Source organism: Crotalus tigris, unplaced genomic scaffold (genome assembly GCF_016545835.1).
Source record: "Crotalus tigris isolate CLP2741 ecotype Arizona unplaced genomic scaffold, ASM1654583v1 scf7180000018306.2785112, whole genome shotgun sequence".
Taxonomy (NCBI): Eukaryota; Metazoa; Chordata; class Lepidosauria; order Squamata; family Viperidae; genus Crotalus; species Crotalus tigris.
The window spans coordinates 1,109,185-1,130,496 of NW_024096934.1; the positions used below are offsets into that span (position 1 = coordinate 1,109,185).

Sequence of the window (21,312 nt, forward strand, 5' to 3'; positions counted from 1 at the left end):
ACCTGCCTCCAGAAGCTGTGAATACTCCAACACTGGAAGTCTTTAAGAAGAGATTGGACAGACATTTCTCTGAATGGTATATAGGGTTTCCTGCCTGAGCAGGGGGTTGGACTAGATGACCTCCAAGGCCCCTTCCAACTTTCTTATTCTTATTATTAAAAACAAGAAAGTCCAATTGCCTCATGAAAAAGGACTAGATGACCTCCAAGGTACCTTCCAACTTTATTATTATTATTATTACAAGAGTCAGGGCTAAAATTCATCCTCTTTTTTCTGGTTTACAAAACAGTTATGCCAATCAAAATATTTTGGTTTTTTCCCACATTTAAGGCAGCTGGAGAGGAGGAAGAATGGGTAGACCTGAAGCTAAATCACCAAAGTGCTTTGCCTCCATCTCCCAGTCCTGTGTTTCATGTATCCTCATGAGGGCTAGAAACCTTTGATGTTATAGAATTCTATCTTGGCAAAAATCAGCATGACTCCACCCCCAGCCAACATTTTCCTTTCCTTTCCAGAACTCGCTGGATGCTTCTTACCATGGAGCTGGTCAAAAATATTTTGGTCTTGCCACAAAACATTGATAGGTTGTGTGATTTGGTTTCTCCAGGTTTGACAGAAGAATTACTGGGTTTCACTTGCTGAAGGATATCTTGGACCTCAGACTGCAAAATGTCACATTCTTCTCTTACAGGAGAAGTCCCTGATTTGCCTGTTAAAAGAAATTTAAAAAATCGTGAAAATGTTTTAAATTATTAGCAGTCACTGTGGGCCAAACTACATGGGCTTGTACCTAACAAGTACTAAATAAAATAGGACTAATTAAAACGCCTTGGAAATGGCAAAGCAGATGATGCTCTGAGATTTAACTATACACAAGCTTTCCCCTCCAGCATGGAATGGGTGCAGCGTTTATGGATTCTGTCTTCTTTACTGAATCTACAAGTAGTCCTTGACTTATGACTGGTTGCATAGTGACTGCTCAAAGTTACAACAGACCCCGGAAAACGGACTTATGACCTGGATTCAAAGTTACAATGGCTGTTTCCCCCTTCCCCCTATTATCATGTGACCCTATTTTGGCCATTTGTAACCTCTTGTAATCATGTGGACCATAATTTATGATCCCCCCCCTCAGAAACTGGCATTCATGACCATGGCATTTGCTTTATGACAGAGGCCAAACACGATCATAAAACCAGGTGCGTGACCTGCTTAACAACTGTCATGACTTGCGAGAGTAATTGCTGACTCAGTTATCCACTACAGTTCTGTGAGATAGAATAGAATAGAATAGAATAGAATAGAATAGAGTAGAGTAGAGTAGAGTAGAGTAGAGTAGAGTAGAGCAGAGTAGAGCAGAGTAGAATAAGAATAGAATAGAGTAGACTAGAATAGAATAATATTAGAATAGAATAGAATAGAATAGAATAGAATAGAATAGAATAGAATAGAATAGAATAGAATAGAATAGAATAGAATAGAATAGGAGTAGAGTAGAGCAGAATAGAGTAGAGTAGAATAAGAACAGAACAGAACAGAATAGGAGTAGAGTAGAATAAGAATAGAATAGGAGTAGAGTAGGAGTAGAGTAGAATAGAATAAGAATAGAGTAGAATAGAATATCTTTATTATCATTGTGTATCTCACAATGAAATTGAATGCTATTCCCAGTGCACCCTACACACCAGTAAAAACCACAAATAAAAACATACATTTTATCTCACTAAGTTGAGAGAATGGCCTCCTTAGAGCTCCACGGCTGAGTTAGAAAATCAGCCTTCCAATCTTGTTGAGATTACACCTTCCATCGTGAGTGACCACTAGAGTCATGTTGGATGGGCAATGAGAATCCCAACATCTGTAGGAGAGTAGGTTCCCCTACCATACATGGACAGAAGAACTATGGAATACCCACCAACCTCCCTCCTCCCACGTTTTCTCCATAGCTTCCTTCTACCCAACCAGACTTGGAAGTGGCCCTTGGGCTCGGCTGGAGCTTGCAAAACACCACACAACGTCCCCTCCTGTTTGAATGGATGCTACCAACCCATGTAGTCTGGCCAGTGGCAAGGAAGTTCTAATCTAAGCTTACCTCTACTAGCCAGCCTTGTTCTGCTAAAGCAAGGAGAGAGGGGTGAAGTGCGTTGCTTGGAGAGAGAAAGAGGCTGCCGTAGAGAGAAGCAAGTTTGGTCAAGAGTGGAAGAAGAATCCAAGGAGAACTAGGAGAACCAAAAAGAAAACTAAAACCCAAACCAAAAAGTTGGAAAGATAGCGGGCAATTCATTTGATTTGCTGACAACAAAAATACAAAAAACTCAATCAAACGCTCAATAATCCTTCCCAAATTAGTATGTTAGGTGCTTATTTTTCTAAAAAAAGGTGATAAATGAGGTCTACTTCCCTACCAAAAGGGACCACTGATTTATCTGTAAGTGTAATTCTTCAAGTGTAAGTGTAATTCTTCCCTACCAAAAGGGACCACTGATTTATTTGTAAGTGTAATTCTTCAAGTGGCCATCTCTGAATTCATACATATTTGGCTACACTTTTCCAGAGATTAGATTTTTTTTACCAGAAACCTATTCTGCTTGTATTCCATACATGCTACTAGATAAGGCCTGTGTATTCTTCTGAACCTTGAAATTTAAAAGTGTAAATTTACAAATAACTCCAAGAATAAAACAGAAAGGGGAAATCATCGTTTCTTCATCATGGTTTCTGATTTACATATCCAGGTGATTATTCTGTCCATTATCTAGAGGCAAGTCATATAAGGCAGAGGTCCCCAACCCCTGGTCCGTGGAGCAGTACCGATCCCTGCCCTCTTGGGAATTGGGCTGAGAAAGCAACAGGTGAGCGTGCAAAGCTCCATTTGTGCAAGGAGCAGGCGTGCACGTGAAACCATTCCTTCCCCCCCCACACCGGTCCAGAGAGCTGGAAAGGCTGGGGATCACTGCTATAAGGAAACAGAAGATACAGCTGTTTTCCTGAAGCAAGTTACTCTGGGAATGAAAGTCAAACTGACAGCATTGTAGATGTTTGCATTTCAGGACCGACTTAATACAATGATGGGGATATAATTAAGAAAAGCTAGTTTCTTACAATTAAGAAAGAGAGGCAGCTTGGTGTTGTGGTTAAGGCACCAGGCTCAAAATCAAGAGACCATGAGTTCTGGTCCCGTTTTAAGCATTCTTGGTCCAGTCACTCTCTCTCAGCTCTAGGAATGAGGTAATGGCAAATCTCTTCTGAAAAACGTTGCCAAGAAAACTGCAGGGAGACCTATCCAGGCATTCGACGGGAGTCAAGACTGCCTAGCACAGGGGTAGGCAACCTTGGCTCTTTTATGACTCGTGGACTTCAACTCCCAGAATTCCTGAGCCAGCCATGCTGAGGAGAAAGGGAGAGGTTTCCAAGCTGAGCCATGCTGGCTCAGGAATTCTGGGAGTTGAAGTTTACGAGTCAGAAAGCGGTCTAGGCCTAGGCCAGGGGTAGGCAACCTTGGCTCTTTTACGACTTGTGGACTTCAACTCCCAGAATTCCTGAGCCAGCCATGCTGAGGGGAAAGGGAAAGGTTTCCAAGCTGAGCCATGCTGGCTCAGGAATTCTGGGAGTTGAAGTCCACAAGTCATAAAAGAGCCAAGGTTGCCTACCCCTGGCCTAGCACAAGAACAAAACCCCAGAAAGTGCTACAGCCCTCATAAAATGTTCCTAGATGAAAAGCTGGAAAGGTTGCATCATGAGAGTATATCCACAATCTATTTGGTGAAATTCTGCAAGAAGGTCTCTCCTTCTACAGCTCTGGGACTTTATGCCAGTCTTTCTCAGTGACTTTAAGCTGTGCGTGCTTCAACTCCCAGAATTCCTCAGCCATCCAGGAGAATTCTGAGAGTTAAAAGTGCACACAGATTAAAATTGCCAACACTGCTCTATGTCAGGGGCGTCAAACTGCCGGCTCGCAGACTGGATGCAAAATGCCGAAATCGTGCCCACCCCAGCTCTGGCAATGGGGAAAATGTCACGATACGTCACAAAACATCACATAACGTGGTGAGTTTGACATCCTTGCTCTATGCTGTCAACCCAATTGTGATACATATACTGAAATTGTTTTGTGCAAGTTGGAATTGTCACTCCTGAAACATTCTCTGGATAGATTAACTGATTATGTGTCATTTAGTCCAGGGGTCCCCAACCCCCGGACCGTGGACCAGTACTGGGCTGCAGCATGCCAGCAACTGGTCCGCACAAACAAGCAAAGCCCCATTTGCAGGATGCGGGCAGCACACAAAACCAAGCACTATCCGGTCCATGGAAAAACTTTTCTCCAAGGAACCGGTCCCTGGTGCCCAAAAGGTTGGGGACCTCTGATTTAATCGGTGTCAATTCTTATCAACTATATAGGTAGATTTTCTCCAGGATAATCTCTGGGTTGTCTCTGAGTTTTTAGGTCTTCTAATGGTACAGCTTTTTATAATTAAGAACTGCCATAAATATATAAAGTAAGTAAATGCAATCATTCCTTACTTATTCACTGAACTGGTCGAATAGTTGAAAAAGAATATTAATAAAATATTAACGGATCAGAGAACTCAAAAGAACATACTATCCCTACGATGAATGAAAAAAAAATTAAGAGTAATGGGAAATTTTGCACCTAGGAACATGTGTATTTCTAGTATTTTTGCATGTAAACTTTTCACAACTATTACTTGTGAGTAATAGTAATAAGAGGAATGTTTTGCAAAATGTAAGCCAGCTTACCTTGCAGTTCAATCCCGTATATACTATGACAGTGATGGCGAAACTTTTAGAGACCGAGTGCCCAAACTGCAACCCAAAACCCACTTATGCATCGTCGAGTGCCGGATGGGTGTGGCCCATTGGCTGGGTGTGGCCTATTGGGTGGGTGTGGCCCATTGTGTGGGCGTGGCTGCGGTGGTAACGGCAGACTGGGTGGGACTAAAAAGTTCAATCAATCAGTTCCAACTTTGCAAGATATTTTTTTCCCCCGCGAGGTTGAAATTGACTGAGTGATTGAACCTTTTTTTTTTTTTTTTGCACACGGCGGCGGAGGCCTAAAGCGAAAAGGTTTTATAAAACCCAGCTGAAGGCCTAGGACTGGGGTGACAGCGCGCGTGCCCACAGAGAGGGCTCTGAGTGCCGCCTCTGGCACCCGTGCCATAGGTTCACCACCACTGTACTAATGACTTCTACAATCTGCAAATTCACTAATATTTCAGAAAATTCAAACGGAGAGGCAGGAATGTAAAGAGCAAAGGAAGTGAACCAAACTTAAAAAAAAGGAAGAGAAGCTTAAAGGCCTTGAACAGCCCAAGCTGATAAAAATCAATTAATATTAGAGATACTCCATGCTATTACCAGAAGATGCAACCTTAAAGAGCTTACCGTTCCCTGCATCAGGCCAAAAGCCATTTTCTTGACTGGATGTGGCTTTCAGATTCTGTTTCTTTAATTTCTTCAGCAGCCCATAACGTTCTAAAAAGCTTCCAAAGGAAATCCTGTCAGGAAAACAGTAGGGGAAAAAAAATTGATCTGATGCATAACCCAATTCGGTATACTTCTGTGCCAGTGGTTCTCAACCTTTCTAATGCCGCGACCCCATAATACAGTTCCCCATGTTGTGGTGACCCCCAACCACTTATACATCACCGGGTGCCAGGGGCGTGGCCAAAGAAAAGGGGGGGGGGGGAAATGGCGGACTGCCCTGTTTGGCGACCCCCGTGAAATGGTCGTTCGACCCCAAATGGGGTCCCGACCCACAGGTTGAGAACCACTGTTCTATACAAAGAGTCCTCAACTTACTGCCATAACTAAGTCTGGGATTATGGTAATAAGTCATGTCAGTTGTTAAATAGGTCACCAGGGGACAATGCCCGATTTTATGACCCTTTTTCGGATGGTTGTTAAGTGAATCCATTGTCAGCAGTGGGGTTTTTTTTGTCGGAAACCAGAAGCGAATGCTGGTTTCAGGCAACAAATGTAAATCATGATGACTGTGGGACACTGCTGATGACCATCAATGCAAGCCAGTTGCCAAACATCCCAAATGTGATCATTTAGTGCAGTGGTTCTCAACCTTTTTAATGCCACGACCCCCAATCGGTCACAAGTCGAGGACTATTCAACCGGTTGTAAGTCGAGGACTACTCAACTGGTGCAGCACCGTTGGCAGAATGGGACTTTTGGTGGGCTCAGCAGGGCAGAGACAGCATGGACAATTCCTATTGGCTTTTGAAAGCCAATAGAATTAGACTCTATTCAAGAGAGTCTATTCTATTGGCTTTCAAAAGCCAATAGAATAAAAGGGAGTAGCACAGCTAAGGAAAAGGGGGAAAAAAATGGCGGACTGCGTTGTTTGGCAACCCCCGTGAAATGGTCGTTCGACCCCAAATGGGGTCCCGACCCACAGGTTGAGAACCACTGATTTAGTGATTTAGGGTGGGGGGTGGGGAGAAAAAAGTCAGAATTTCAAATCCTGGTTTTTAAGTAGCCTCACAACGCTGTGTCATAACTTCAAACGGTTCCTAAATGACTGGTTATAAGTCAAGAACTGCCTGTATATAGGTAGTCCTTGATGTCATGGTTCCGACAGATGAAACTCTTTAAAAGAACTTTGAGGCATTGTTTACCTTAAAGAATCTTTTATTTGAGTAGCATAATATCGGCACTACATAATCGAAGTCAAAAACTGAATTCCCCTCCCCTGAGCACATAGTATCAAAGCATAATTCCCTCCTCCAATTAACAGTCATAAATCACATTCCCCAATTAGCTTGAAGTGTGGGCTGCCCGCCAATTCTTTATCAGCTCTGGGCTCAATAACCTTGATTCTCACACTAGGTTTAGTGTTGTTATGTCTAGCTGGACTCTCATTCACATCCCCCCCTCCCAGCATCATCTAACTCTAAAAGCGAAAGAGAGTTGTTGTCAAAGCAAGAACATCCGATGTTAGCAGTGTTGACACTTGACTTACGACCACAAGTGAGCCCAAAATTTCCATTGCTAAGCAAGGCAGTTATGAGTTTTGCCCCATTTTATGACCTTTTTGCCACAACCGTTAAGCGAACCATGTGGTCATTAAAGCGGCCACATGATTCTTCCCCACTGACTTTGCTTGTCAGAAGCCAGCTGAGAAGGTTGATAATAATGACAACAACAATAATAATAGAGTTGGAAGGGACCTTGGAGATCATCTAGTCCAACCCCCTACTCAGACAGGAAACCCTATCCCATTTCAGACAAATAGTTGTCCAGTCTCTTCTTAAAAACCTCCAGTGTTGGAGCATTCACCGCTTCTGGAGGCAGGTTGTTCCACTGATTAATTGTCCTCACTGTCAGGAAATTTCTCCTTAGTTCTAGGTTCAGTGACCTCTGGACAGGGCAACTGTCATAAATACTTGCCAACTGTCAAGCACCCGAATTTTGATCCCGTAACTGGGAGGACGCTGCGACAGTTGTGTGTGAAAAACGGTCGTAAGTCACTTTTTTCAGCGCCATTGTAACTTTGAACGGTCACTAAATGAATGCTTATAAGTTGAGGACTAGCCATATGCAACCGATATGTCCAACACATGCAATTACCGTATATGCCGGAGTATAAGGCGACTTCCGCAAGTGTTAAAATCGGCGCCAAAGACGGGGGTCGTCTTATACGCCGAATCGTCTTAAACGCAGGAAATACTGGTAGTTTCCGGCATATAAGACGACGTTCTAGGAAGGTGACTCGGCGACAAAGACGGGGGTCGTCTTATACGCCGGGTCGCCTTGTACGCCGGCATATACGGTAAATGAATTGCAGAAGCATAACTTTCTCTTTTACTTTCTTGCTCTCCACCCCCACCCCGCCATTTCTCAGCTACCCCTTTGCATCTGGCTCTGATTAAAGATGGACCTTTCCTGGTCCTCCTAAAAGAAATAATTCTCACAGCCCTGAGAAATGTGGCATTTATGAAGGACCTGGCTATGGTAAAGGGAGGTGCATAGGGGTAGTTATTACTACACTCTTATCTATTTTAACAATGAATGTATCCTTGGGCAATGAGGAATTCAAACTCAAAGAATCTGTCAACCTAGAAGCTGCTTTAAATAGTTCTATTTCTAAAGTTCAGGATGTTGCAAGTGGGACCCGCAGGCTGGAGAGAATCCCCCAAAAAATTGCAGAAGTACAAAATAGTACATACTTTGAAAAATTACCAGCAGTAAACTAATAGCTTTCTTTGATGCTATCAGGAATTATCAACTGAAACTTGCTATATGTTATGTTAGTAATGTAGCCAAAGAGCCACATTAATTCTAGGGCTAATTCGAATATAAACAAAAGGCCTTTAGTGTAAAATAAAACCCAATTACCCAACCTGCAAATAACAAATAAATACCTTAAGAGCAGAAAGCTGCTGGAAATATTGTACATCTATTGTGTGGGTTTGGCTTGCAGGAAATTTTATTTAAAAAAGAAAAGAGGGGGAATCCTCTCCCCCCCACCCACAACCCAACAGATGATGTTTGGGAATGAGATGACCGATAATTAAGTATATAAATCAGTGGTTCTCAACCTTTTTAATGCTGCGACCCCCAACTGGTCGTAAGTCGAGGACTACTCAACTGGTGCAGCACCGTTTGCAGAGAGTGGGACTTTTGGCGGGCTCAGCAGGGCAGAGACAGCCTGGACAATTCCTATTGGCTTTTGAAAGCCAATAGAATAAAAGGGAGTAGCACAGCTAAGGAAAAGGGGAAAAAAAATGACGGACTGCGTTGTTTGGCGACCCCCGTGAAATGGTCGTTCGACCCCAAATGGGGTCCCGACCCACAGGTTGAGAACCACTGATATAAATCATCTATTATCTCATTTCCAAATGTGATTAGGGCAATGAGAGAAAAATGCAGGAAAAATGCAAGTCAGGTTAATCACAAATGAGGAAAAGAAAAGCAAACTCTGGAGTAGCTTTACCTAACTGGAAAGCCAGCTGCACTGATGTGGACAGTTGCTACAATGCCGCACGCCTCCAGTTGATTCAGAACCTGGAAGAAAAAGAGGCTTTGAAGAACACATCGCCTGAAGAATTGTCCACTTCCGGAGACCACCCTCCAAGAGGGCTTCACAAATAATAGGGTCTGAGAAAGGGCAATAAAGACAATCAGCAGTGTAGAAACTACAGTTCTACAGAAAGACCTGGACAGGTTTGACCTAGATCAGTGGTGGCGAACCTGTGGCATGCAGAGCCCTCTCTGTGGGCACGCGCGCCATGCCCCGGAGATGGCAACCGTCCCTCTTCAACCAGCCGCCCGCTAACTCGCCGAGATCCCACATGGCCGGATGCATCCCAGCACCCATGCGCTCGCTGGCCTCTGTGTGCAGGGGCCGATGGTGTCAGGCAGCAGCTGCCCCGGCCCCTGCCTCACCTTGCCCTGTGACAATGGCACCCCCGCCTTGCCTCGCCTCACCCCGCAGGACGAGCCTCCTGCCCACCGCCCCACCTGCCAGAGACCCCCTGGATCTCCCCCAAACCTGCCCGGCCCCCACAGGTGTCCCTCCCCACAAGCAACATTGAGGAGATCACGCCCACCTTGGCCACACCCACCCAGTCTGTCTTGATCACCACAGCCATGCCCACCCAGTGGGCCACGCCCACCTGGCACTCGGTGATAAATAAGTGGGTTCTGGGTTGCAGTTTGGGCACTCGGTCTCTGAAAGGTTCGCCATCACTGACCTAGATAAAAATTGACCAGCAGGTGATGTGATGAAGGTCTGAAAGGAGCCCACAAGAAGGTCAAGACAGACTAGACTGGACCAGACTGGAATGTAAAATAACAGAATTGGAAGGGACCTTAGAGGTCTTCTAGTCCAACCCCCTGCTCAGGCAGGAAACCCAGTCTCTTTTTGAAAGCTTCTAGTGATGGAGCATCCACAACTTCTGAAGGCAAGCCGTTCCACTGGTTAGTTCTTCTAATTTCTCCTTAGTTCCAGCTTGCTTCTCTCCTTGATTCATGCTTAAATTTGGATTCCTATTCTGAGACAGCAGTGGCCTTAATGCTCCCTTCCAACTGCATTACTGGAGAGCTAGATAGCTATTTACATTAACTCTGACACATGCTAAAACAAGATATTCGTTTTATAAAAGAGTGATCCAGGAAAGGGTGGGTGGTATCAAAAAAAAACCCAACAGATTATTTATAAATATTCCTGGGATAAATGGTGTGATGCCTTAATTTTGAAAAAGAAAGAAGAAACATAAGGAAAGGACTCCCTAATGTAGAAGATATCTGACATCAATAGAAGATAATATTTGTAGCTCAAGGTTGAACTGTGGTGTCCTTGGTTATCTGTGAGCTTGATGGCTTTCTTGCAGATGTTTCATTACCAAACGAGCTAACATCATCAGTACTAGAATGCTCTCCCCACTTCTGCTATTTAAGTGACTGCTTAAAGACTACTTCTTTATAAATTAGGGTAATAATAGTAATAATAGTAACAATAATAATAGTAGTAGTAGTAGTAATAATAATAATAACAAAGTTGGAAGAGAGTTCATCTAGTCCAGTGGTTCTCAACCTTTTTAATGCTGCGACCCCCAACCGGTCGTAAGTCGAGGACTACTCAACTGGTGCAGCACCGTTTGCAGAATGGGACTTTTGGCGGGCTCAGCAGGGCAGAGACATCCTGGACAATTCCTATTGGCTTTTGAAAGCCAATAGAATTAGACTCTATTCAAGAAAGTCTATTCTATTGGCTTTCATTATTTGGCGACCCCCGTGAAATGGTCGTTCGACCCCAAATGGAGTCCCAACCCACAGGTTGAGAACACTGATCTAGTCCAACCCCCTACTCAGGCAGGAAACCCTATACCATTTCAGACAAATAGCTGTCCAGTCTCTTCTTAAAAACCTCCAGTGTTGGAGCATTCACCACTTCTGGAGGCAGGTGGTTCCACTGGTTAATTGTTCTAACTGTCAGGAAGTTTCTCCTTAATTACAGGTTGCTTCTCTCCTTGATCAGTTTCCATCCCTTGCTTCTTGTCCTGCCTTCAGGTGCTTTGGAGAATAGCTTGACTCCCTCTTCTTTGGGGCAGCCCCTGAGATATTGGAACACTGCTATCATGTCCCCCTACTATAGTAGCCTATAGTAAAAAAAGATTACTTGGGATCAGGCTTTCTCCAATGAGACTTGCCTGGCATCACCTGGAGGAGGCTTCAGCACCAGACAGAGTTGACATTATTTCCTTATATGTTTTAATATCAGCATCTTACATTTCTGGGTGGTTTAAAAGCTTCTATATTACTGTTTCTGCTCTTAAGCTTTTATGAAATACAATTTTAACTACTGTTTCAGGTTTTAAAAACCCCATTGGGATTAATAATATCCTATAACAGGGGTAGGCAACCTAGGCTCTTTTATGACTTGTGGACTTCAACTCCCAGAATTCCTGAGCCAGCCATGCTGAGGGGAAAGGGAGAGTTTCCAAGCTGAGCCATGCTGGCTCAGGAATTCTGGGAATTGAAGTCCATGAGTCATAAAAGAACCAAGGTTGCCTATCCCTGTCCTATAAGGTATCCTGGGGGAGTGGAGGGATGGAGGGGAAAATATAAATAAAAATTAGTGTGCATATCACCTCCTCTTTCCTGAAAAGGGCCGCCTGGCAGTCTGCATTGGGCTTAATGCAACGGATGTAGTGTGGAGTGGTGCTGTGCAGGATCTCCATCAGCCGCTCAAGGGATGTCTGCAAGAATAACGAGAGAAATAGGCCCTTGAGGGTTTTGAAAAGGAAAAAAAACACCCTGATCTGCAATGAAACATTGCAGCGTCATGCATTACTTGCAATCCATTAGCCTGGCTCTTTTCTACGGTACCCCAAATACATATTCTCTCCTGGTTTTATATATCCCTTCCCACTACAGCCAGCATTCTGTGCCTGCTAAACTCATCTGAAACATGCATCACAAGAAGACCGGGGGGAAGCAGGATGCGCAAGCAAAGCAAAGAAGCTGTGGGGAGCAGGGCACTATGTGAGCACAGGGAGGCCAAGGGACTTAGTGTCAACCGACAGCTCGAGTATCCGAATAAAGAAGAGACTGGACAACCGCTTGTCTGAAATGGTATAGGTTCTCCTGCTTGAGCAGGGGGCTGGACTAGAAGACTTCCAAGGTCCCTTCCAACTCTATTCATTCTGTTCTGTTCTGTTCTGCTCTGTTTTATTCTATATTTCAATATCTATTCTATTCTATTCTATTCTATTCTATATTCCAATATCTATTCTATTCTATATTCCAATATCTATTCTGTTCTATTTTCCAATATTTATTCTGTTCTATTCTATACTCCAATATCTATTCTGTTCTATTCTATTTTCCAATATCTATTCTGTTCTATTCTATACTCCAATATCTATTCTATTCTATTCTATTCTATTCTATTCTATTCTATTCTATTCTATTCTATTCTATTCCATTCCATTCCATTCCATTCCACTCCACTCCACTCCACTCCACATTACTCGTCCAGGATTATTCTCATTTCTGAAAAGCTTACTGTTTATTGAATACATGGCCTGGTAAAGGCAAGGAAAAACTAACTCTAAAATCCCAGGGCATATAACAATGCCAAACCCAGCCAAACCCCTCCACGTGTCCACATAGCTCATGTAAACAAGTTCACTTTGTTATGGGAACCGTCTGCTCTCTTCTTCACACCTGCTACAATGTCCTTGAAAGGTTTCCAGACTGCTGACTCTCAGCAAGTTTCCAAGAGAACTGGAGAGGTTTCGTTTCTCTAACTAACCCATTCAAAAGCAACACCCCCCCCCCCTTTACTTTAATGGCAAGATGAAAACAGAGGGGCACATAGCTGCCACATTTTCACTCTTGACACTTACTGGAATAACTTGCAATAGATATTTCCTGCTGGCTTCCCCTTTGTCTTTGCTTATAGTGGCAAATGGTGATCACGTGACTGTGGGGTGGTGCAGTCGTCGTAATGGGAGCTGCTTGCCAAGCGCACAAATCGTGACCGTGGGACTGCAGGGCCTTGCGATGGCCAGAACCTCAAGGACCAGTCAAAAGTACAGGTTGTCCTCGACTTACAACAGTTCTTTTCGTGACCATTCGAAGTTACAATGGCCTTGAAAAAAGCGACTTACGACCTTTTTTCACACTTGCAGTAGCCCCATGGTCACAGAATCAAAATTCAGATGCTTACCAAACGACCCATATTTATGACGGTTGCCATGTGTCCCAGGGTTATGGGATCACTTTTTGTGATCTTCCAACAAGCAAAGTCAATGGGGAAGCCAGATTCTCTTATCAGCCATGACATTAACTTAAAAATAGCAGTGATTCTCTTAACAGCTACGGCAAGTAAGGTTATAAAATGGGGCAAAACTCACCTTACCACCGTCTCACTTAGCAACAGAAATTTTGGGCTCAATTGGGGTCGTAAGTAAAGGATTACCTGCATTACTTAATCAGTTCTATCACTATTTCAAGTGGCCAAATGAATTAATGGTTGGTAAGTGAGGAGTACCTATGTCAACGCTGCAAATATTGTATATTCTTGCTTTGGACAATATGCAGAATTGTCTGGTAATTATGGGGTTAATACAGAGCAGAAGGGGGGTTGGGGGTAAAGCCCCCACTTCCTGTGGAGTCCATTCTTAACGAGGGCGAATTGGCTGATGATTGACGAGGTATTGGCTCTCAGCTCCCTACTAGCGGCCTGCTGGCCTTGGGGTGGGTGTGGATTATCCATCTCCGTACTGAGAAAAGGCGTTCAGGTAAGACCAACGCCCCTTCTCTAGTACAGGAGATGGATAATCCACGGATGGGACGTACCAAAGCCTCACTGTCCCAAGGGGTGGGAAACAGATAAGGCCGGTAGATTGATCTCTGAGACAACTTGCTGGAGGACCCTCCTACCAAAGGAGGCATCCGCCGATGCAAAGCGGTCTATCTTGTAGTGTCGTATAAACGGGGAAGGCGAGGACCATGTTGCGGCCCTGCAAACGTCCTCGATTGACGCCTGAGTGGCCCATGCCGCCGAAGTTGCAGCGCTTCGGGTGGAATGGGCTGTGAGATGACTTGGGGGCGGCAGGGATGATACATTGTAAGCTTCTGCGATACAGCTTCGGATCCACCTTCCAATGGTGCCCGCGGAAACTTTCCGCCCCAAGGTGCCCGCTTGGAAGGACACAAATAGGGCCTCCGATTTGCGGAAGGGTTCTGTACGCTTTATCTAACGCCGCAAGGCTCTGCGGACGTCCAATGTATGCCACTGCCGCTCCCGGTCATGTGTTGGATTTGGACAGAAGTTTGGGAGAATTACTTCCTGTGTCCTGTGAAAGAGTGAATTCACCTTTGGTATGAAGGCAGGATCTAACCTAAGGACCACCCTGTCCTTGTGGAAAATGCATAGGTCGTTTCTGACTGACAGTGCGGCCAGTTCCGAAATTCGTCTGGCCGATGTGATGGCAATCAGGAACGCCACCTTTAGCGACAGGTGTCGCAAGGAAACGGTCGCCAATGGTTCAAATGGTGACCGAGTGAGTGCGTGAAGGACTCGCGGGAGTTCCCAGGACGGGTACCTGTGAATTACTGGAGGTCTGGTGTTATAGGCGCCCTTGATAAAGGCGCGGATCCTGGGGTGGTGAGCTAAGGGAACCGAATCCGTGCAAGTTCGGGTACCCGATCCTCGATCTGTTCGCATCATCAGACAATGCCCAGTTCCACAGATTTTACTCTCGTTACTTCAACCCGCGAGCAGAGGGGACGGACGCTCTGAGAACTCAGTGGCCTCAGGGTCTGCTTTATGCCTTTCCCCCACTACCACTCATACCGGCGGTCATCCGAAAGCTGATTCAGGAGCGGGCAGAAGTGATCCTAGTAGCACCATATTTGCCACAGAGACCGTGGTTCGCCGACCTGATGAACCTGTCTCAGTCGCCCCCATGGAACATTCCCCCTCATCAAGTGTCCCTACACCAGGGAACCATCAGTCACCCGGAACCCCAATGGTTACAACTGACCGCCTGGCACTTGAGCGCCAGATAATGGCACAGGAACTATTCTCTCCCGGGGCCATTATCATAATTCAGAAGCTTACAATGTATCATCCCTGCCGCCCCCAAGTCATCTCACAGCCCATTCCACCCGAAGCGCTGCAACTTCGGCGGCATGGGCTACCCAGGCGTCAATCGAGGAAGTTTGCAGGGCCGCGACATGGTCCTCGCCTTCCCCGTTTATACGACACTACAAGATAGACCGCTTTGCATCGGCGGATGCCTCCTTTGGTAGGAGGGTCCTCCAGCAAGTTGTCACAGAGATCAATCTACCGGCCTTATCTGTTTCCCACCCCTTGGGACAGTGAGGCTTTGGTACGTCCCATCCGTGGATTATCCATCTCCTGTACTGGAGAAGGGGCGTTGGTCTTACCTGAACGCCTTTTCTCAGTATGGAGATGGATAATCCACACCCACCCCAAGGCCAGCAGGCCGCTAGTAGGGAGCTGAGAGCCTTCCTGTGCCATTATCTGGCGCTCAAGTGCCAGGCGGTCCCTTGGCTGCTACGTTGTCTGTTAGGACTAGAACGTGGTGGCCTCTGATTCTGTCTTTGAATTGTTGCAAGGCTAGGTGGATAGCCCTGAGTTCTAGCAAGTTGATGTTGTTTCTCAGATCCGTGGCGGACCAACGTCCCTGTACAAACTGGGAGTCCAGATGGGCTCCCCAACCATACAGACTGGCGTCTGTAGTGATGGTAACTCTGACTGGTTCCTTGAAGGGTGACCCCTTGGTCACGGCCTGAGAGCACCAGCAGCGTAGCGCCCGGGAAAGAAAGAGGAAGAAAACCTTTGACCTTCACACTAATTGGATAATGTGAGATATGACAGCTAATTTAGGGAGGGAACATGCTGATAATTTAACTGCTCAGAGGAAGAGAACTTAGATCCTAGCATCCCTCCGTTGTGCCTGTGCCGACATTTTGTAACAATAAAAGACTTTTAGGAAAATAATGCCTGGAAGTTCTTTGAAATGTTTCATTAGCTGGAACCATAACAACATGCTAGGATCTAAGTTCTCTTCCTCTGAGCAGTTAAATTATCAGCATATTCCCTCCCTAAATTAGCCGTCATAATGATTTCTCCTTTACTCGTACAACATCACAGAAGACCATCCTGCCTCTCTTCCCTGTGTCTCCTCTCCTAAGAATCTCCCTTCCTTCTCCTCTGGTTTAACAAAACACAGGTTTGGGGCTCACTGTTGTAGGAGAAAAGCATGGGGGGAGGAGGGGGGGGAGAAAAGAAGGGACAACCTAAATTGAAATCTGCAAATGCGATGAACCTTAAATTTGGAGACGACCGTGACAAGTGCAGGTTTTGCTTGAGTCTTTATATCATTTTCGTCAGATTTGGCGTTCGTCTCTTCTACAGGAAATAACTTCTGAAGCAAGGCATCCTCAGATTGCTGCAGCAACAGGACCAATTCTGGGGGAACAGGATCCTGAATTTTTTAAGAAAAAACAGAAGCAGACAGATTATCAGTCTTTGTCATAGTGAACCATAAACATACAGAACAGTGGTTCTCAACCTTTTTAATGCCGCGACCCCCAACCAGTCGTAAGTCAAGGACTACTCAACTGGTGCAGCACCGTTTGCAGAATGGGACTTTTGGCGGGCTCAGCAGGGCAGAGGCAGCCTGGACAATTCCTATTGGCTTTTGAAAGCCAATAGAATTAGACTCTATTCAAGAGAGTCTATTCTATTGGCTTTCAAAAGCCAATAGAATAAAAGGGAGTAGCACAGCTAAGGAAAAGGGGGGGGGGGGAAATGGCGGACTGCGGTTTGGCGACCCCCGTGAAATGGTCGTTCGACCCCAAATGGGGTCCCGACTCACAGGTTGAGAACCACTGATATAGAACAAGCAATGGATGGAAACTAACAAAGGAGAGAAGCAAACTAGAACTAAGGAGAAACTCCCTTACAGTAAGGACAATTAAATAGTGAAACAACCTGCCTCCAGAAGCAGTGAATGCTCCAACACTGAAGGCTTTTAGAAAGAGACTGGACAGCCATTTGTCCGAAATGGTGTAAGGTTTCCTGCCTGAGAAAGGGGTTGGACTAGATGACCTCCAAGGTCCCTTCCAACTTTATTATTATTATGACTAAATCCATCTAAGGCACGGGTGTCAAACTGGCCACGTCATGTGACGTGTCGCGACGTATGACTTTTTTTGCATTGCCGGAGCTGAGGTGGGAGTGGCTTCCGTATGATGCAATTGGCCCGCGGGCTGGCAGTTTGACACCCCTGATCTAAGGGTTGCAGCAGAAAGGGCTTCTGATAAAAATTCCAGACCTTGCTCCAACCCCAATGTATGTTGGGGGGACTGATGTTTCAAAGAGCAGGTGCCACTACAGAGAAGGCCACTTCCTAGCTCCTGTCAGAAGTCACTGCTTAATGGATGGAGTATGTACACTCTGCTTGATTATGTAGGCCAGGCAAAAACCATGAAATACAGAAAAGTTTATATCTGTCTTAACACTTTGGTGGGGTTTGTAAGCAAAAGCTCATTGCCACAAAAGCTTCAGAAAGTGGACCCAAAACAACAGCCAGAGATAAAATATTTATGTGTGCAGTTTTAAAATTTTCCGTCATATTATTGTTGGACAAACTGCAGCAGAATTTTTCTCAGTCCTTTAGAGAGAATAGTGTGAAAAAAAAACCCTTCATATATATGAATGAATGTTATATTCTGCATTCTTTTGGCTTTGGGATCAATAGATGATGGCTTAAATTTACATTGTTCCTTGTTACCAAAGATTCAAGCACTTCTCTTTGGCAGTACCCTTCCCATTTTTTCAATTCTTTTAAAAGGCTGACATTTTTTTATATCAGAAAATAATTAGAAATCAGAGAGAGTGAGAGAGAGAGAGAGAGAGAGAGAGAGAGGGAGGGAGAGAGGGAGAGAGAGAGAGAGAGAGAGAGAGAGAGAGAGAGAGAGAGAGAGAGAGAGAGAGAGAGACTGACTTAAAAACTAAGTTTTGCTTTATGAAACAATTGGATGCTTTTCTTTAATTGCCCATCCAGTAAACCTACCAAAATCTTCCTTTTACTGAAGAATTAAATAGCCGTGAAAAACGGCAGCAATGGAATTTGATTTTAGCCTCATTTTCAAATGACACTTACAAAAAAAAAAGGGACTATCTCTCATTTAAATTAACCAACCCAAGTGATAACCAAACGTACCTTATTTTTTTCTACCATACTCTCAATTTGATAGCAGACGCTGCCAGCGTAATGGGATACGATGAAGTTTGGATCCTTCCTAAATTTGTCTCGGCTTACACAGGCGTTCTTGGACAGAGCAATCTCAATCCGACTTTGAAACTGTGCTGCGTTGGAAGTCCAGTTAAGGCGGCACGCCTGGCAAAGAAAAAAGAGAGACACAGCGGGGAAAGGTTGTGAGGAGGTGGAGGTGGACCAAAGCCAACCAAATTTAGGCACAGATGAGTAATTTGGTACAGTCCAAAAAGAGGAGAATCCAATAATGGCATCTTTAAATCAGTTACTCCTTTATGCCTTTGAGATTCTTTTTTTTTTTCCTTATGTCTTGTGTTACACCAATGGTTCTCAACCTGTGGGTCGGGACCCCATTTGGAGTCAAACGACCATTTCACGGGGGTCGCCAAACAACGCAGTCCGCCATTTTTCCCCCCCTTTTCCTTAGCTGTGCTACTCCCTTTTATATTATTGGCTTTTGAAAGCCAATAGAATAGACTCTCTTGAATAGGGTCTAATTCTATTGGCTTTCAAAAGCCAATAGGAATTGTCCAGGCTGTCTCTGCCCTGCTGAGCCCGCCAAAAGTCCCAGTCTGCAAACGGTGCTGCAAGTTGTCTGCTTGCCAGCTACGCCTCAGCCGGCGCAGGGGGCGGCACCACGCATGTACGGCGCTCCCGGGCAGGGAAAGTCCTCGACTTACGACCGGTTGGGTAGTCCTCGACTTACGACCAGTTGGGGGTCGCGGCATTAAAAAGATTGAGAACCACTGTGTTACACTGATATTGTCTTACAGTGCCAGTTTAGCCTGTTCTGCTTTGGAGAGCTCCGATTATGATTAAATGGACTTTATTTGAAAAGGAAGAGAAGGAAGCTTTGGACCAACCTCATTGAGCAAGGAGAAGATGCTAACAGGATTGCCCTCAATGGCATCCAGACAGGTCTGATTATCTTGGTAGTTTACAAAGGACCATTCAAGACCTTCTTCGGCGTATTCTTCCTTGAGGAACAAAAATAACCGAGGAGGAAGTAGTAATAGTAGTAAAGTTGGAAGGGACCTTGGAGGTCATCTAGTCCAACCCCCTGCTCAGGCAGGAAACCCTACACCATTTCGGACAAATGGCTGATTTCAATTTGCCCAAAGACCCCAGAAGACAAAAACTCCTTTTCTTGCAGAAGAGCACCCATGGAAAATTCACTTCCAAAGCGTTACCTGTTGAGCTTTCAGAAAATGGCTGACAAAATGCTGCTGCAGTTTCTCATTAGCATAATTGATGCAAAGCTGTTCTAGGTGGTTTTCCACAAAGGATTCAAAACCGTAAACATCGAGCAGACCTGGAGGAGAGGAAAGGAAAAGTCGCACCATCATCCTGGGAACATTATCCAGCCAGCCTTTCTCCCTGCTCTTCTTCCTAGTTGCTCTTTGGGTATTGGATAATCCTCGATTTACAACGACAATAGGGACTGGGATTGCTGTTGTTAAGTCCACTACGGTCATAAGTTAAATTACTACATGATTTGATCCAATTTGACAAACGTTTTTTTTATGATGGTTGTAAAGTGAATCTCCATGGCTAATAGTAGTAGTAGTAGTAGTAATAATAATAATAATAATAATAATAATTTTGGAAGGGACCTTGGAGGTCATCTAGTCCAACCCTCTGCTCAGGCAGGAAACCCTACACCATTTCAGACAAATGGCTGTCCAGTCTCTTCTTAAAAACTTGCAGTGTGATAAAGCGAGTCATGTGGTCGTTAAGTGAATCCAGCTTCTCTAATGGAAAAGGTTGCAAGTCGCAGTCATGGGGCTGCAGGACGCTGCAACCAGTTGTAAATTTGAGCTGGCTGCAAAGCACCTGAACTGAAATTGCATAACTGCGGGGGTAGTGCAATTACATGTTGTAAAAGTGCACTTTTTTCAAGGCTGTTGTAACTTCAGACTATTGTTAAACATTAAGTTGCAAGCCAGGGACCACTGTACAGTTTACAGTTTTGTGAGGTTCAACCAAAGACTCTTTGGGTGTCCTTGGGCTAGTGCAGGGGTAGGCAACCTTGGCTCTTTTATGACTGGTGGACTTCAACTCCCAGAATTCCTGAGCCAGCCATGCTGAGGGGAAAGGGAGAGGTTTCCACGCTGAGCCATGCCGGCTCAGGAATTCTGGGAGTTGAAGTCCACGAGTCGTAAAAGAGCCAAGGTTGCCTACCCCTGGGCTAGTGGAAGATAATGTTTAAAAATAACAAATCTAGACTGAGTGATTGATTAAGAGCCTTATATAGCTGCTTACATTACAAGAAAAACACTGGGCAGCAACAAAACAGTAAAAGAGATCACCCCCCCAAAACATAAAATAAGAATCTGTAAAAACTGTATTTAAAAAAGGCTATGACATCTAGGACATGAAATATTCCATATTTCATGAATAATCTGGTTGGGCTCCAGCCTACCCCAATGCTTATGACAATAGCTAGGTCAGTGATGGCGAACCTTTTAGAGACCGAGTGCCCAAACTGCAACCCACTTATGCATCGTCGGGTGCCGGGTGGGTGTGGCCCATTGGGCGGGCATGGCTGCGGTGGTAACAGCAGACTGGGTGGGGCTAAAAAGTTCAATCAATCAATTCCAACTTTGCAAGATCTTTTTTTCCCCACGAGAAGTTGAAATTGACTGATTGATTGAACTTTTTTTTTTTATACACGGCAGCGGAGGCCTAAAGCGAAAAGGTTTTATAAAACCCAGCTGAAGGCCTAGGACTGGGGCGATGGCGCACGTACCCACAGAGAGGCCTCTGAGTGCCGCCTCTGGCACCCGTGCCATAGGTTTGCCACCACGGAGCTAGGACTTCAAAACAGCAAAGAGGAAGGGCAGGGCAGCTGGTTCTCTTGTGGAATTGTGTTCCACAGGGCAGGGGCAACTACAGAGAAGGAACACTTCTTAGGTCTCCTTAGATTGCAACATTTAAAGGAAGGGATCTGCAGCACATCCACCCTATCTGAAACGACAAGGGGTAACTATCCTCAGAGGGGGATGGTCCTGCT

The 21,312-nt window shown here is 45.0% G+C and overlaps 1 protein-coding gene across 2 annotated transcripts in view; it reads right to left on the reverse strand.

The window, feature by feature from the left end:
* The window catches only part of MYO19 (myosin XIX), a 60,480-nt gene that overhangs the window by 9,438 nt on the left and 29,730 nt on the right, over positions 1–21,312 (reverse strand). The window contains exons 13-21 of one of the 2 annotated variants that reach the window (XR_005557503.1): positions 19,490–19,611; positions 19,163–19,276; positions 18,246–18,422; positions 16,344–16,502; positions 11,628–11,735; positions 8,969–9,039; positions 5,407–5,519; positions 2,093–2,219; positions 572–709 (exon numbers count right to left, since the gene is read on the reverse strand). Coding sequence is in view for 1 of the 2 variants with exons in the window: in XM_039350020.1 (XP_039205954.1) it covers positions 537–709; positions 5,407–5,519; positions 8,969–9,039; positions 11,628–11,735; positions 16,344–16,502; positions 18,246–18,422; positions 19,163–19,276; positions 19,490–19,611 (1,037 nt within the window). In the remaining variant the exon portion in view is untranslated. Of the gene's footprint in view, positions 1–536; positions 710–2,092; positions 2,220–5,406; positions 5,520–8,968; positions 9,040–11,627; positions 11,736–16,343; positions 16,503–18,245; positions 18,423–19,162; positions 19,277–19,489; positions 19,612–21,312 lie in introns of those variants that run through there. The other variant, XM_039350020.1, reaches the window with a different exon arrangement.